This window comes from Kogia breviceps, chromosome 1 (assembly GCF_026419965.1).
Source record: "Kogia breviceps isolate mKogBre1 chromosome 1, mKogBre1 haplotype 1, whole genome shotgun sequence".
In the NCBI taxonomy this organism is placed as follows: domain Eukaryota; kingdom Metazoa; phylum Chordata; class Mammalia; order Artiodactyla; family Physeteridae; genus Kogia; species Kogia breviceps.
The window spans coordinates 50,697,832-50,710,900 of NC_081310.1; the positions used below are offsets into that span (position 1 = coordinate 50,697,832).

General features: G+C 38.4%; 1 protein-coding gene across 5 annotated transcripts in view; it reads right to left on the reverse strand.

Moving 5' to 3' along the window:
* The window catches only part of DNM3 (dynamin 3), a 579,215-nt gene that overhangs the window by 361,799 nt on the left and 204,347 nt on the right, over positions 1 to 13,069 (reverse strand). For all 5 annotated transcript variants that reach the window (XM_067031599.1, XM_067031590.1, XM_067031586.1 and 2 more), the window contains exon 7: positions 10,586 to 10,728. In XM_067031599.1, the coding sequence (XP_066887700.1) occupies positions 10,586 to 10,728 (143 nt within the window). The remainder of the gene's footprint in view (positions 1 to 10,585; positions 10,729 to 13,069) is intronic.

Consider the following 13,069-nt stretch of genomic DNA (forward strand, 5'->3'; position numbering starts at 1 on the left):
CCTTCCTTTCTTCCTTTCTTCCTTCCCTCCCTCTCTCCCTCCTTCCTTCCTTCCTTCCTTCCTTCCTTTCTTTCCTTTCTATTTTTTCTCCCTTTTATTTTGAGCCGTGTGGATTAAAGGCTCTTGGCCCCCCAACCAGGCATCACGGCTGTGTCTCTAAGGTGGAAGAACCAACCTCAGGACACTGGTCCACAAGAGACCTCCCAGGTCCACGCAAAATCAAACGGCGAAAATCTCCTAGAGATCTCCATCTCAACACCAAGACCCAGCTTCACTCAAGGACCAGCAACGAACAGTGCTGGACACCCTATGCCCAACAAAGAGCAAGACAGGTCTACAGCCCCATCCATTAGCAGAGAGGCTGCCTAAAATGATCATAAGGCTACCAACATCCCCAAACACACCACCAGACGTGGACCTGCCCACCAGAAAGACAAGAGCCAGCCTCATCCACCAGAACAGAGGCACTAGTCCCCCCAACCAGGAAACCTGCTCAACCCACTGAACCAACCTTGGCCACTGGGGACAGCCACCTAAAACAAAGGGAACTACGAACCTGCAGCCTGCAAAAAGGAGACCCCAAACACAGTAAGATAAGCAAAATGAGAAGACAAAAAAACACACAGCAGATGAAGGCGCAAGATAAAAACACACCAGTCCTAACAAATGAAGGGGAAATAGGCAGTCTACCTGAAAAACAATTCAGAATAATGATAGTAAAGATGATTCAAAATCTTGGAAACAGAATAGACAAATTGCAAGAAACAGTTAACAAGGACCTAGAAGAAATAAAGAGGAAGCAAGCAACGATGAGCAACACAATAAATGAAATGAAAAATACTCTAGATGGGATCAAGAGAAGAATAACTGAGGCAGAAGGACGGATAAGTGACCTGGAAGATAAAATAGTGGAAATAACTACTGCAGAACAGAATAAAGAAAAAAGAATGAAAAGAACTGAGGATAGTCTCAGAGACCTCTGGGACAACATTAAACGCACCAACATTCGAATTATAGGGGTCCCAGAAGAAGAAGAGAAAAAGAAAAGGACTGAGAAAATATTTGAAGAGATTATAGTTGAAAACTTCCCTAATATAGGAAAGGAAATAGTCAATCAAGTCCAGGAAGCACAGAGAGTCCCATACAGGATAAACCCAAGAATAAACAAGCCAAGACACATAATAATCAAACTGTCAAAAATTAAATACAAAGAAAACATATTAAAAGGGGCAAGGGAAAAACAACAAATAACACAGAAGGGAATCCCCATAAGGTTAACATCTGATCATTCAGCAGAAACCCCACAAGCCAGAAGGGAGTGGCAGGACATATTTAAAGTGATGAAGGAAAAAAACCTACAACCAAGATTACTCTACCCAGCAAGCATCTCATTCAGATTTGATGGAGAAATTAAAACCTTGACAGACAAGCAAAAGCTGAGAGAGTTCAGCACCACCAAACCAGCTTTACAACAAATTCTAAAGGAACTTCTCTAGGCAAGAAACACAAGAGAAGGAAAAGACCTACAAGAACAACCCAAAACAGTTAAGTAAATGGTAATAGGAACATACATATCGATAATTACCTTAAATGTAAATGGATTAAATGCTCCCACCAAAAGACACAGACTAGCTGAATGGATACAAAAACAAGACCCATATATATGCTGTCTACAAGAGACCCACTTCAGACCTAGGGACACATACAGACTGAAAGTGAGGGGATGGAAAAAGATATTCCATGCAAATGGAAATCAGAATAAAGCTGGAGCAGCAATTCTCATATCAGACAAAATAGACTTTAAAATAAAAACCATTACAAGAGACAAAGAAGGACACTACATAATGATCAAGGGATTGATCCATGAAGAAGATATAACAATTGTAAATATTTATGCACCCAACATAGGAGCACCTCAATACATAAGGCAAATACTAACAGCCATAAAAGGGGAAATCGACAGTAACACAATCAGAGTAGGGGACTTTACCACCCCACTTTCACCAATGGACAGATCATCCAAAATGAAAATAAATATGGAAACACAAGTTTTAAATGATACATTACACAAGATGGACTTAATTGATATTTACAGGACATTCCATCCAAAAACAACAGAATACACATTTTTCTCAAGTGCTCATGGAACATTCTCCAGGATAGATCCTATATTGGGTCACAAATCTACCCTTGGCAAATTTAAGAAAATTGAAATTGTATCAAGTATCTTTTCCAACCACAATGCTATGAGACTAGATATCAATTACAGGAAAAGATCTGTAAAAATTACAAACACATGGAGGCTAAACAATACACTACTTAATAACGAAGTGATCACTGAAGAAATCAAAGAGGAAATCAAAAAATACTTAGAAACAAATGACAATGGAGACACGACGACCCAAAACCTATGGGATACAGCAAAAGCAGTTCTAAGAGGCAAGTTTATAGCAATACAATCATACCTTAAGAAATAGGAAACATCTCGAATAAACAATCTAACTTTGCACCTAAAGCAATAAGAGAAAGAAGAACCAAAAACCCCCAAATTTAGCAGAAGGAAAGAAATCATAAAGATCAGATCAGAAATAAATGAAAAAGAAATGAAGGAAACAATAGCAAAGATCAATAAAACTAAAAGCTGGTTCTTTGAGAAGTTAAATAAAATTGATAAACCATTAGCCAGACTCATCAAGAATACAAGGGAGAAGACTCAAATCAATAGAATTAGAAATGAAAAAGGAGATGTAACAACTGACACTACAGAAATACAAAAGATTATTAGAGATTACTACAAGCAACTGTATGCCAATAAAATGGACAACCTGGAAGAAATGGACAAATTCTTAGAAATGCACAACGTGCCAAGACTGAACCAAGAAGAAATAGAAAATATGAACAGACCAATCACAAGCACTGAAATTGAAACTGTGATTAAAAATCTCCCAATCAACAAAAGCCCAGGACCAGATGGCTTCACAGAAGAATTCTAGCAAACATTTAGAGAAGAGCTAACACCTATCCTTCTCAAACTCTTCCAAAAGGTAGCAGAGGGAGGAACACTCCCAAACTCATTCTATGAGGCCACCATCACCCTGATACCAAAACCAGACAAAGACGTCACAAAGAAAGAAAACTACAGGCCAATATCACTGATGAACATAGATGCAAAAATCCTCAACAAAATACTAGCAAACAGAATCCAACATCACATTAAAAGGATCATACACCATGATCAAGTGGGGTTTATTCCAGGAATGCAAGGATTCTTCAATATATGCAAATCAATCAACGTGATACACCATATCAACAAACTGAAGGAGAAAAACCATATGATCATCTCAATAGATGCAGAGAAAGCTTTTGACAAAATGCAACACCCATTTATGATAAAAACTCTCCAGAAAGTAGGCATACAGGGAACTTTCCTCAACATAATAAAGGCCATATATGACAAACCCACAGCCAGCATTGTTCTCAATGGTGAAAAACTGAAACCATTTCCACTAAGATCTGGAACGAGACAAGGTTGCCCACTCTCACCACTCTTATTCAACATAGTTTTGGAAGTTCTAGCCACAGCAATCAGAGAAGAAAAAGAAATAAAAGGAATCCAAATAGGAAAAGAAGAAGTAAAGTTTTCACTGTTTGCAGATGACATGGTACTATACATAGAGAATCCTAAGGATGCTACCAGAAAACTACTAGAGCTAATCAATGAATTTGGTAAAGTTGCAGGATACAAAATTAATGCACAGAAATCTCTGGCATTCTTATACACTAATGATGAAAAATCTGAGAGTGAAATTAAGAAAACACTCCCATTTGCCATTGCAACAAAAAGAATAAAATATCTAGGAATAAACCTACCTAAGGAGACAAAAGACTTGTATGCAGAAAACTATAAGACACCGATGAAAGAAGTTAAAGATGATACCAACAGATGGAGAGATATACCATGTTCTTGGATTGGAAGAATCAACATTGTGAAAATGACTCTACTACCCAAAGCAATCTACAGATTCAATACAATCCCTATCAAATTATCAATGGCATTTTTTATGGAACTAGAACAAATCATCTCAATATATGTATGGAGACACAAAAGACCCCAAATAGCCAAAGCAGTCTTGAGGAGGAAAAAAGGGAGCTGGAGGAATCAGGCTCCCTGTCTTCAGACTATACTGCAAGGCTACAGTAATCAAGACAATATGGTACTGGCACAAAAACAGAAATATAGATCAACAGAACAGGATAGAAAGCCCAGAGATAAACCCATGCACCTATGGTCACCTAATTTATGACAAAGGAGGCAAAGATATACAATGGAGAAAAGATAGTCTCTTCAATAAGTGGTGCTGGGAAAACTGGACAGCTACATGTAAAAGAATGAAATTAGAACACTCCCTAGCACCATACACAATAATAAACTCAAAATGGATTCAAGACCTAAATGTAAGACCAGACACTATAAAACTCTTAGAGGAAAACATAGGAAGAACACTCTTTGACATAAATCACAGCAAGATCTTTTTTGATCCACCTCCTAGAGTAATGGAAATAAAAACAAAAATAAACAAATGGGACCTAATGAAACTTCCAAGCTTTTGCTTGGAAGCAAAGCAAACCATAAACAAGATGAAAAGACAAACCATAAACAAGATGAAAAGACAATGTTCAGATTGGGAGAAAATATTCACAAACGAATCCACGGACAAAGGATTAATCTCCAAAATATATACACAGCTCATGCAGCTCAATAAAGAAACAAACATCCCAATCCAAAAATGGACAGAAGATCTAAATAGACGATTCTCCAAAGAAGACATACAGATGGCCAAGAAGCACATGAAAAGCTGCTCTACATCACTAATTATTAGAGAAATGCAAATCAAAACTACAATGAGGTATCACCTCACACCAGTTAGAATGGGAATCATCAGAAAATCTACAAACAACAAATGCTGGAGAGGGTGTGGAGAAAAGGGAACGCTCTTGCACTGTTGGTGGGAATGTTAATGGATACAGCCGCTATGGAGAACAGTATGGAGGTTCCTTAAAAAACTAAAAGTAGAATTACCATATGATCCATCAATCCCACTACTAGGCATATACCCAGAGAAAACCATAATTCAAAAAAACACATGCACCCCAATGTTCATTGCAGCACTATTTACAATAGCCAGGTCATGGAAGCAACCTAAATGCCCATCGACAGACAAATGGATAAAGAATTTGTGGTACATATATACAGTGTAGTATTACTCAGCCATAAAAAGGAAAGAAATTGAGTCATTTGTTGAGATGTCGATGGATCGATCTAGACACTGTCATACAGAGTGAAGTAAGTCAGAAAGAGAAAAACAAATATCGTATATTAACGCATATATGTGGAACCTAGAAAAATGGTACAGATGAACTGGTTTGCAGGGCTGAAGTTGAGACACAGATGTAGAGAACAAATGTATGGACACCAAGGGGGGAATACCGCGTGGGGTGGGGATGGTGGTGTGCTGAATTGGGCGATTGGGATTGACATGTACACACTGATGTGTATAAAATTGATGATTAATAAGAACCTGCTGTATAAAAAACAAACAAACAAAACAACTAATACTAAACTTTCTTTGGGTTATTTGTATGGAAATATGTTAATATAAATGTTTCAGACATTACATGAAATTTCTAAAAACAACAACAAAAAACCCTCTAGGATCCACCCACCTCTGTTACTTTTTTCATTAAGGTCTCCTGATTGCAGGTTCGAACTACACTCTTTTTATATTTTTATTTATTTGTTTGTTTGTTTATTTAGTGGTACGCGGGCCTCTCACTGTTGTGACCTCTCCCGTTACGGAGCACAGGCTCCGGACGCTCAGGCTCAGCGGCCATGGCTCACGGGCCCAGCCGCTCCGCGGCATGTGGGATCTTCCCGGACCGGGGCACGAACCCGTGTCCCCTGCATCGGCAGGCGGATTCTCAACCACTGCGCCACTAGGGAAGCCCCTACTTTTAAAAATTATTCTATTGAAGTATAATTGATTTACAATGTTGTGTTAATTTCTGCTGCATAGCAAAGTGATTCAGTTATACATATATACACATTCTTTTTCATATTCTTTTCTATTATGGCTTATCAGAAGGTATTTAATATAGTTTCCTGTGAAAACTACACTCTTTAGAGTTCATCAAACAGTACCACAGTTGTCTAGCGAGTCTGTCTCTGGTCCCCTCCTCTTAATTTCCCTGTCTGAGCATAGGTCCGGAAGAGACCTTCCTCTTTCTTCCCCATCTTTCTGCCTTCCTCATCCTAAGTCCCCACATGCTCAGATGCAGGTACTTGGCCCATGACGTTGCCCTTTCCCTTTCTCTCCACGCAAAACTCCTGAGGTTCCTTGGCTCTGATTCTACTCTGCAGTGACTCACTCTCCTTTTCCCTTAAAGTCCAATTTCCTTATCGTGGCTTTGAGTTCCCCTCTCCCTTTTAGGTCCTGAACTGCCCCCGCAGCTTCATCTCCCACCCCTCCAGTCTACACTTCATCTGCTCCACCCTTCCATCTATCTGACTGTATCCAAGCATTCTCCACTCATGCATTTTTCCTTGTCTTTGCTCTGGCTGTCCTCTGCCTTCAGTGTCCTTTTTACCATCCTTTACCCATGGAAATTCTACTTCTTCTTAAAGCTTTGCTGAGTTCTAATAGCCCTTCTTCTGTAAAGCTTTCCCTGCTTCCCCAGTAAGAACAAATCAGAACTGACTGCAGTTCCTCACTCTGCTTTTATTTTCCAGTGCTACCTGCTCAGGATATCTTTCTTCATGAAAAAGTTATCATATTATGTAGGTAAGGACTGGATTCTCAAAAAGGTATCACATTGGAAAACAATTTGCTAAATTATTTGATCTAAGGTGTTAATTAGCTGATAAAGTTTAACGTACAAATATAGGAGGCAGGTAATTACAGTAGACAGACTATATCATTGAGAGTCAGGAGACCTGGATTGAATCTCATCTCTGATTCCTCCCTTTATCCCTCCCTTTCTTCCTTCCCAAAATGAGGTTGGCAAAGTAAACATCAGCCAGGTAATGCAGGGCCTTGCAGCCCATGGTAACTGTAAACAGAAATCATTAAAAGATCCTAAGGAGAGGATTGAGAAGATCAGGTTTCTGCCTTAGAGGGATTTTTGGTTTGTTTGTTTGTTTTTGTAAAATATACATAACATTTACCATTTTAATTATTTTTAGGTGTATAGTTTAGTGGCATTAAGTACATTCACATTGTTGTGAAACTATCACCATCATCCATCTCCAGAACTTTTCCACCTTCTTAAAGTGAGATTATTAAAATATAATTCCCCATTCTCCTCTCCCCCTACCCCTGGCAACCACCATTCTACTTTGTCTCTATGAATTTGACTCTTCTAGGTACCTCATATGAATGGAATCATACAATATTTGTCCTTTTGTGTCTGGCTTATTTCACTCAGCATATCTTTAAGGTTCATCATGTTGTAGCATGTGTCAGAATTTCCTTCATTTTTAGGGCTGAAGCATATTCCATTGAATGTATATACAAAAAAACCCCTCATGTTTTGTTTATCCATTCATACATCAGTGAACATTTGTGTTGTTTCCATCTTTGGCTACTGTGAATAATGCTCCTATGAATGTACAAATACCTCTTCAAGTCTTTGCTTTCAATTCTTTTGAATACATACCCACAAGTAGAAAAAATAATAATTAAAAAAATAAAATATATATTTTAAATATCTGTGCCATAAAATGCATTCACCCATTTAATTGCAACCATAAAATGGTATTTTTAAATACTTAAATTAAGAATTAAAGTTAAGCAATAAAACCTTATATATAATAGTCAAATGAGCCACAACTCCTGTGATATTACAATCACTCAGTGTTCCAACTGCTGCAGCTGAGCCCCCTCATACTTCATGAGCTACTCTCTTCCCTGGGCCCAGCATCACAGACCTCATTCTGCCAGAACAATATAAATTTCTGACTCCCCACCCATGCCCCTCTACAACTAGGTCAAGCCTTGTTTTCCAATGACTCCTCAGAATTTAATAAAATTAAAACTCCTTACCCCATCACCTAAGATTTTCCGTGGTCTGGCCCTGGATGCCCGATCTCTTACTTCTCATCCCCACTCACCTTCCAAGCCAACCATAAAGAAGCTATTTGCAGTTCCCCACATGTACCAAATCTCTGTGCTTTTACACTTGTTTTCCTTTCTGCTCTGCCTTGTGCTTCTTTGTCCGGCTATTTTAACTGTCCTTCAAGACTCAGTTCAAGCATTAGTTTTTACAGGAAACTTTCCATGATCCACAGCCCTATTCCCCATCACCACTCATTGCCACCCAGATGAAGGGCCCCTCCTTGGCTTTCTCAGAATATTTTCAGCATAGCACTTAGCAGAGCACATCACCATCGTGCATCTATCAGTCTCTCTCCAAACAGCAAGGACCATGCATTTTATTTATTTCCCCCTGCCTGGCATACAAGAGGTACTCAATAAGTTCAATGAAGGAATGAATTACCTCAAGGCAGTTGGTAACAAACAAAGAAATATATTATAGAGAAAAAATGACTACTTATATTTGTGATTAGTAGGTTTAGAAACTCTAATTTTGACAAACTGGAACACTTTCAAATTCAAAATCTGTTAGATTAGGAAAAAAATTCAAACCACCTAAAACTTGAACCTTTTATTCTCTTTCATCAAAATCATGGACGAATTAAAAGTAACTGCAAATATTTAGGCCAGAAAACTTAGAATATAATTAGATGTAGCTATGTTCATGCATATGCTAACATTAATCTAACTTTAAACACCTGGAAAGGTATGAAACATTGGGAAACATTTGAAAATTCCCCTCCATTCCCCGTATCCTACAGCCCAGCCACCTGGCCCACTAGAACAAGCCGTACCGAAGTTCACACTATTCTCTTGACCTTATTCCACCTGACAAACTCCTCCCATACTTCAGGGTCTCATTCAAGTATCTTTTTCTCTGTGAATTCACACCCTTCCTTGCATGTAAGTGCTCTTTACCTGGGTTCCCTTAACATTTAATTCTTACCAGAAATGTAGCATTTATCAGGTTTTAACACAGTTGTTTATATGTCTGTTTCCACTGCTCTACTGTGGCTGCTTTTTGAGGGTTAAATCTTATTCATTATTGAATTCCCAGTAGTTAGCACAGAGCCAGTCATCAAATAGGATACACAGAGATGACAGCAAGGCAAGAAGGAAGTAACGAAGAAAGGGGGTGAGGGAGGAAGGCAGGAAGGAAGGAAAGAAGGAGCTGAATCAGCTCCCTAACAAGGGAAGAATCCAGCTGTGGAAAACTGTAAACTGAGTCCAACAGAATTACAGAGGCAAGACCCAGTCTTTGCAAAGAGAATAGTTTCAGTTGGGTGTTAGGATGATGACCTAGGGCCTAAACAGAAATAGCTTTCCTTTCTCTGTAACTTAGAGAGTTTTTATAGTAGCTTAACCAAAGCCAAGAATAAAAAGAAAAGATAAACTAGGAAAGAGATGAATCCAAGAAAAAAATTCTTTCCTCCTTATGATCCTATTGTTTTTTAAATGGAGGAATATAAGATAATGCATTTAATATGTTACTTAATTTGAACATTTAGAAATTTCCTCACAAATAAAAGGAATTATGTTGTGCATTTTAAATGCCAGATTAAGGGTATTTTGATTACAGGACTGCAGAGGGAGAAAGGGGCCATAAGAAGTGGCAAGCATCATCTTTAGAGATGGACTTCAGATGTCCTGGAATGTAAGCTGGTCAGTGGGGGGGGGTATTCTGATGGAGAGAGAGGCAATTTGCGGCACAGGGATAAAAGAATAGATGAGGCTGAAAGGGGCTGAAAGAAGGAATGAGGATAAAAGACATAAGAGGCTGGCAATTCTCCAACAACTCTGCTATCCTAACCCAAGAACCCTCAGAGATAAATCTAATAACCCAAGGATAAGATGGGAAGATCATGAAGGAGTAAAAAGATACTTGGCAGTTTTCACATTTGTGTTTCTAAAGGGCTACATTAAAATCATTACCAAAAAGGAAAAGAATTTAAATGTGTCCTTACTGTGTGTACTTTAAAAAAAAATTAAAGCCTTGGTTCTCATTGCATTGAAAAATACACACAGATAGATGATATGAAATGACTGAAATAAAAAGATAATAACTACAAGTGACAACAATAGAAACAGTTGCTTTTCTACAGGAACTTAGCCCACTTCTAAACACTAAGGGCAAAAACACCCTGCTGAGTTATCACTATTGGTTTTGCTCATTTACTGAATCCAATTATAAAAACACAATATAAAATTGGGCATAGGATTGGGCATTGGTTAAATTTATTAGAATAGAATTAATATCAACAATTATTCTTTTAGAAAACAAAGATTCAAGGCTCACTGTATGACATATACAAAGCCTCACTCATACTTTACTTTTATGAAAAAACGTAGAAAACGGCATGACAAATAGACTAAGGAAAAAGAAAACTGAAGAGTTAGTTTAAAATGCTGAACAAGAGAAGGGAAAGGTAACTCACTGCAGCAATGCTTTGGTCTTCCTGGTGGGGTCTTCTGGCTTGAAGTTTTTATAGGCTTCTACTTCGTGTTCTATGGACAGCAACTGTCCCTGTAGTTTGTTCCTGAAGTTAGGTAGGGTGTCTCGAATGTGGTTGGTAAGTTGCTAAATAAAACAAAACAAAATCATACACTCATACAACAGATTAAAGATCAACTCATAAAACAAAAATCGCCCTACATTGTTTTCCAGGTCATTCAAAACCTTAAAAAGCCATACATACATGTGAGACTGACTGTGTAGACAGATAACTCCAACTCTCTCATCCACTGCCCTATGGCGAAGCTCAAAATTCCTTCAGCTAAAGTCACTTGCTCGGACAATCTTTTTAAGTCTGGGATACCCTGTTAAAAGGCAGCTAATGTTACTAATGAAGCTGCCTAATAACACCTTAACATGGATTGATTTGTTAGATCAGCTACCTTGTCAAAAGGAACCTTAAGTTAGAATGTGGTACAAATGAAGGAAATGGAGAGTTACAGGTGCTGCCTGAGTTCTTAGGACCAAATGGCTTACCACTGGTGGAGCTCAGAGGTACCTGTCAGCTGTTAAGTTCCTCTCCATTCTATAGCTCAGGCAGGTGTTTCCTCTCACCTCCACCTTTAGGCCCCAGTCCAACTGTGGTTAGTCACTTGCTTACAACTTCAACAGGTTGCACATAAGCTTTCTTGTTGATATCTCTACCTAACCAACTGCTTGGCATTTCCACTGACGTCATCTGCTGGCACCTCAAGCTCAGTCTGATAAAAAATTCTCCAAGAGATTTTCTAAGAGGGACACAATTAATTGAGAACAAAGGTGGGATATAAACCCAAACTGGTTAGCTCTCTGCCTGATGTTCTTTCTATTACAGTGTAATTAAGGAAAGTCTGAATTAAAAGGAAAAAAAAAAGATTACCTTCTTGAACTGCTTAAGGAATAAACTCAGAATCAAGAGAAAGGATATCAACATCATAGAAATGTAGGAAAAAGAATAATAAATTTAAAGTAAGAGGAATAAATAGACCCAAACTGACTGAAGAACCATTTAAAATCATTTTTATGTTCATCTGAGGTTACCTGGATATATCTATTCAACAAATCTATAGTTATTTAATTGTCAATAGTTCATACTATATTATACCCTTGTCCACAGTTATGACTTATCATGTTATTCCCCTGGCATGTGCTGCCATTATGGCTCTGAAGCAGAAAACAAAAGAATAGGGAAGACTGCATTCCCAGTAGCAATTCCACAAGACACAAACCCCCAAATTTAAGAGTAACAGTAACCACGAGAAACCAGTAGCCACCTGACTGCCATGTGAGTGGTAAATAATCAAAATAATTGATTTCTACCATTTGTTTCTCAAATATCTCGATAGCAAAGCAATACTGTGGACCACTCTTAGCTTTCTAAAACACTTCTTTCCTTAGCTTTCGTGACCCCAGCTCCTGTCATTTTTCTCCTAACCTTTCTGAATACCTTCTCCATCTCCTTTGCCAAGTTGTTCTCCTCTGCCAGACCTGTAAATATTGATATTCCTCAAATGTGGGTCCTACACCTCTTCTTTGGTCACTGTCTGTTCTCTACTAAGGCAATCATTTCATCCATGGTTTCAATAAATATTCAAACACCTGTGGCTATGGACATGTTATCTAAAGACCAGACTTCTTATCTTTGGTGAGGGTATATGTATTAGACCACCTGCCTGACCCTCCTCTTGGAAGCATCAACCTCAGCATGTGTGAAATAAAGTACCTAATATTCCCTTCAGGGTTCTCCATTTTGATGACTTCGTAACAACCTGGCAACTTGGGAGTTATCCTTGACTTTACCTCTCCATCACCCACAAGAGCTAATCTAACACCAAGTTCTCAATTTTCCAAAACATTTCGCAAATCTGCTTTCTTTTCCCATCTCCACTGGCCCTAACCAAGACCAAGCTACTATCATTTCTCACTTTGACTCCTAAGTGGTCCTCTCATCTCTACTCTTGGTCTTCCTATCTGCAACCACCATAATCCTTTTTAAACCACAGATATGACTGTGTTATTCCCCTTCTCAGATTCCTTAAACAACTGACTCCCCATTGCTCTTAGGATAAGGGCCAAAATCCTTAACTTGGCCTAGAAACACTGTAGGACCCAGCCACTGCCTGCATCTCCAAATTTATCTCTTACAACTCATTCCCTCATTCTCTGCCCTCCAGCCATAATAATATTCCTTTCAATTCCTCAAAAATGTCCTGTTCTCTTCCAGTTTTTGCCATAGTAACTGGCTCAGGGTCAGAGGTGTTGGTGCACATTAAATCAGCAATAAAATTATCTTAATTTCAAACACAATATGAAGGTCCTTGAAGCAATAGAGAAACAGCTTATCTACGAAATGAAAGATCTTCAGTATAACATTTATTCAATTTTCAGTCAACCAGGATCAGTTATGCCATAATTTAGGGGTCACCTG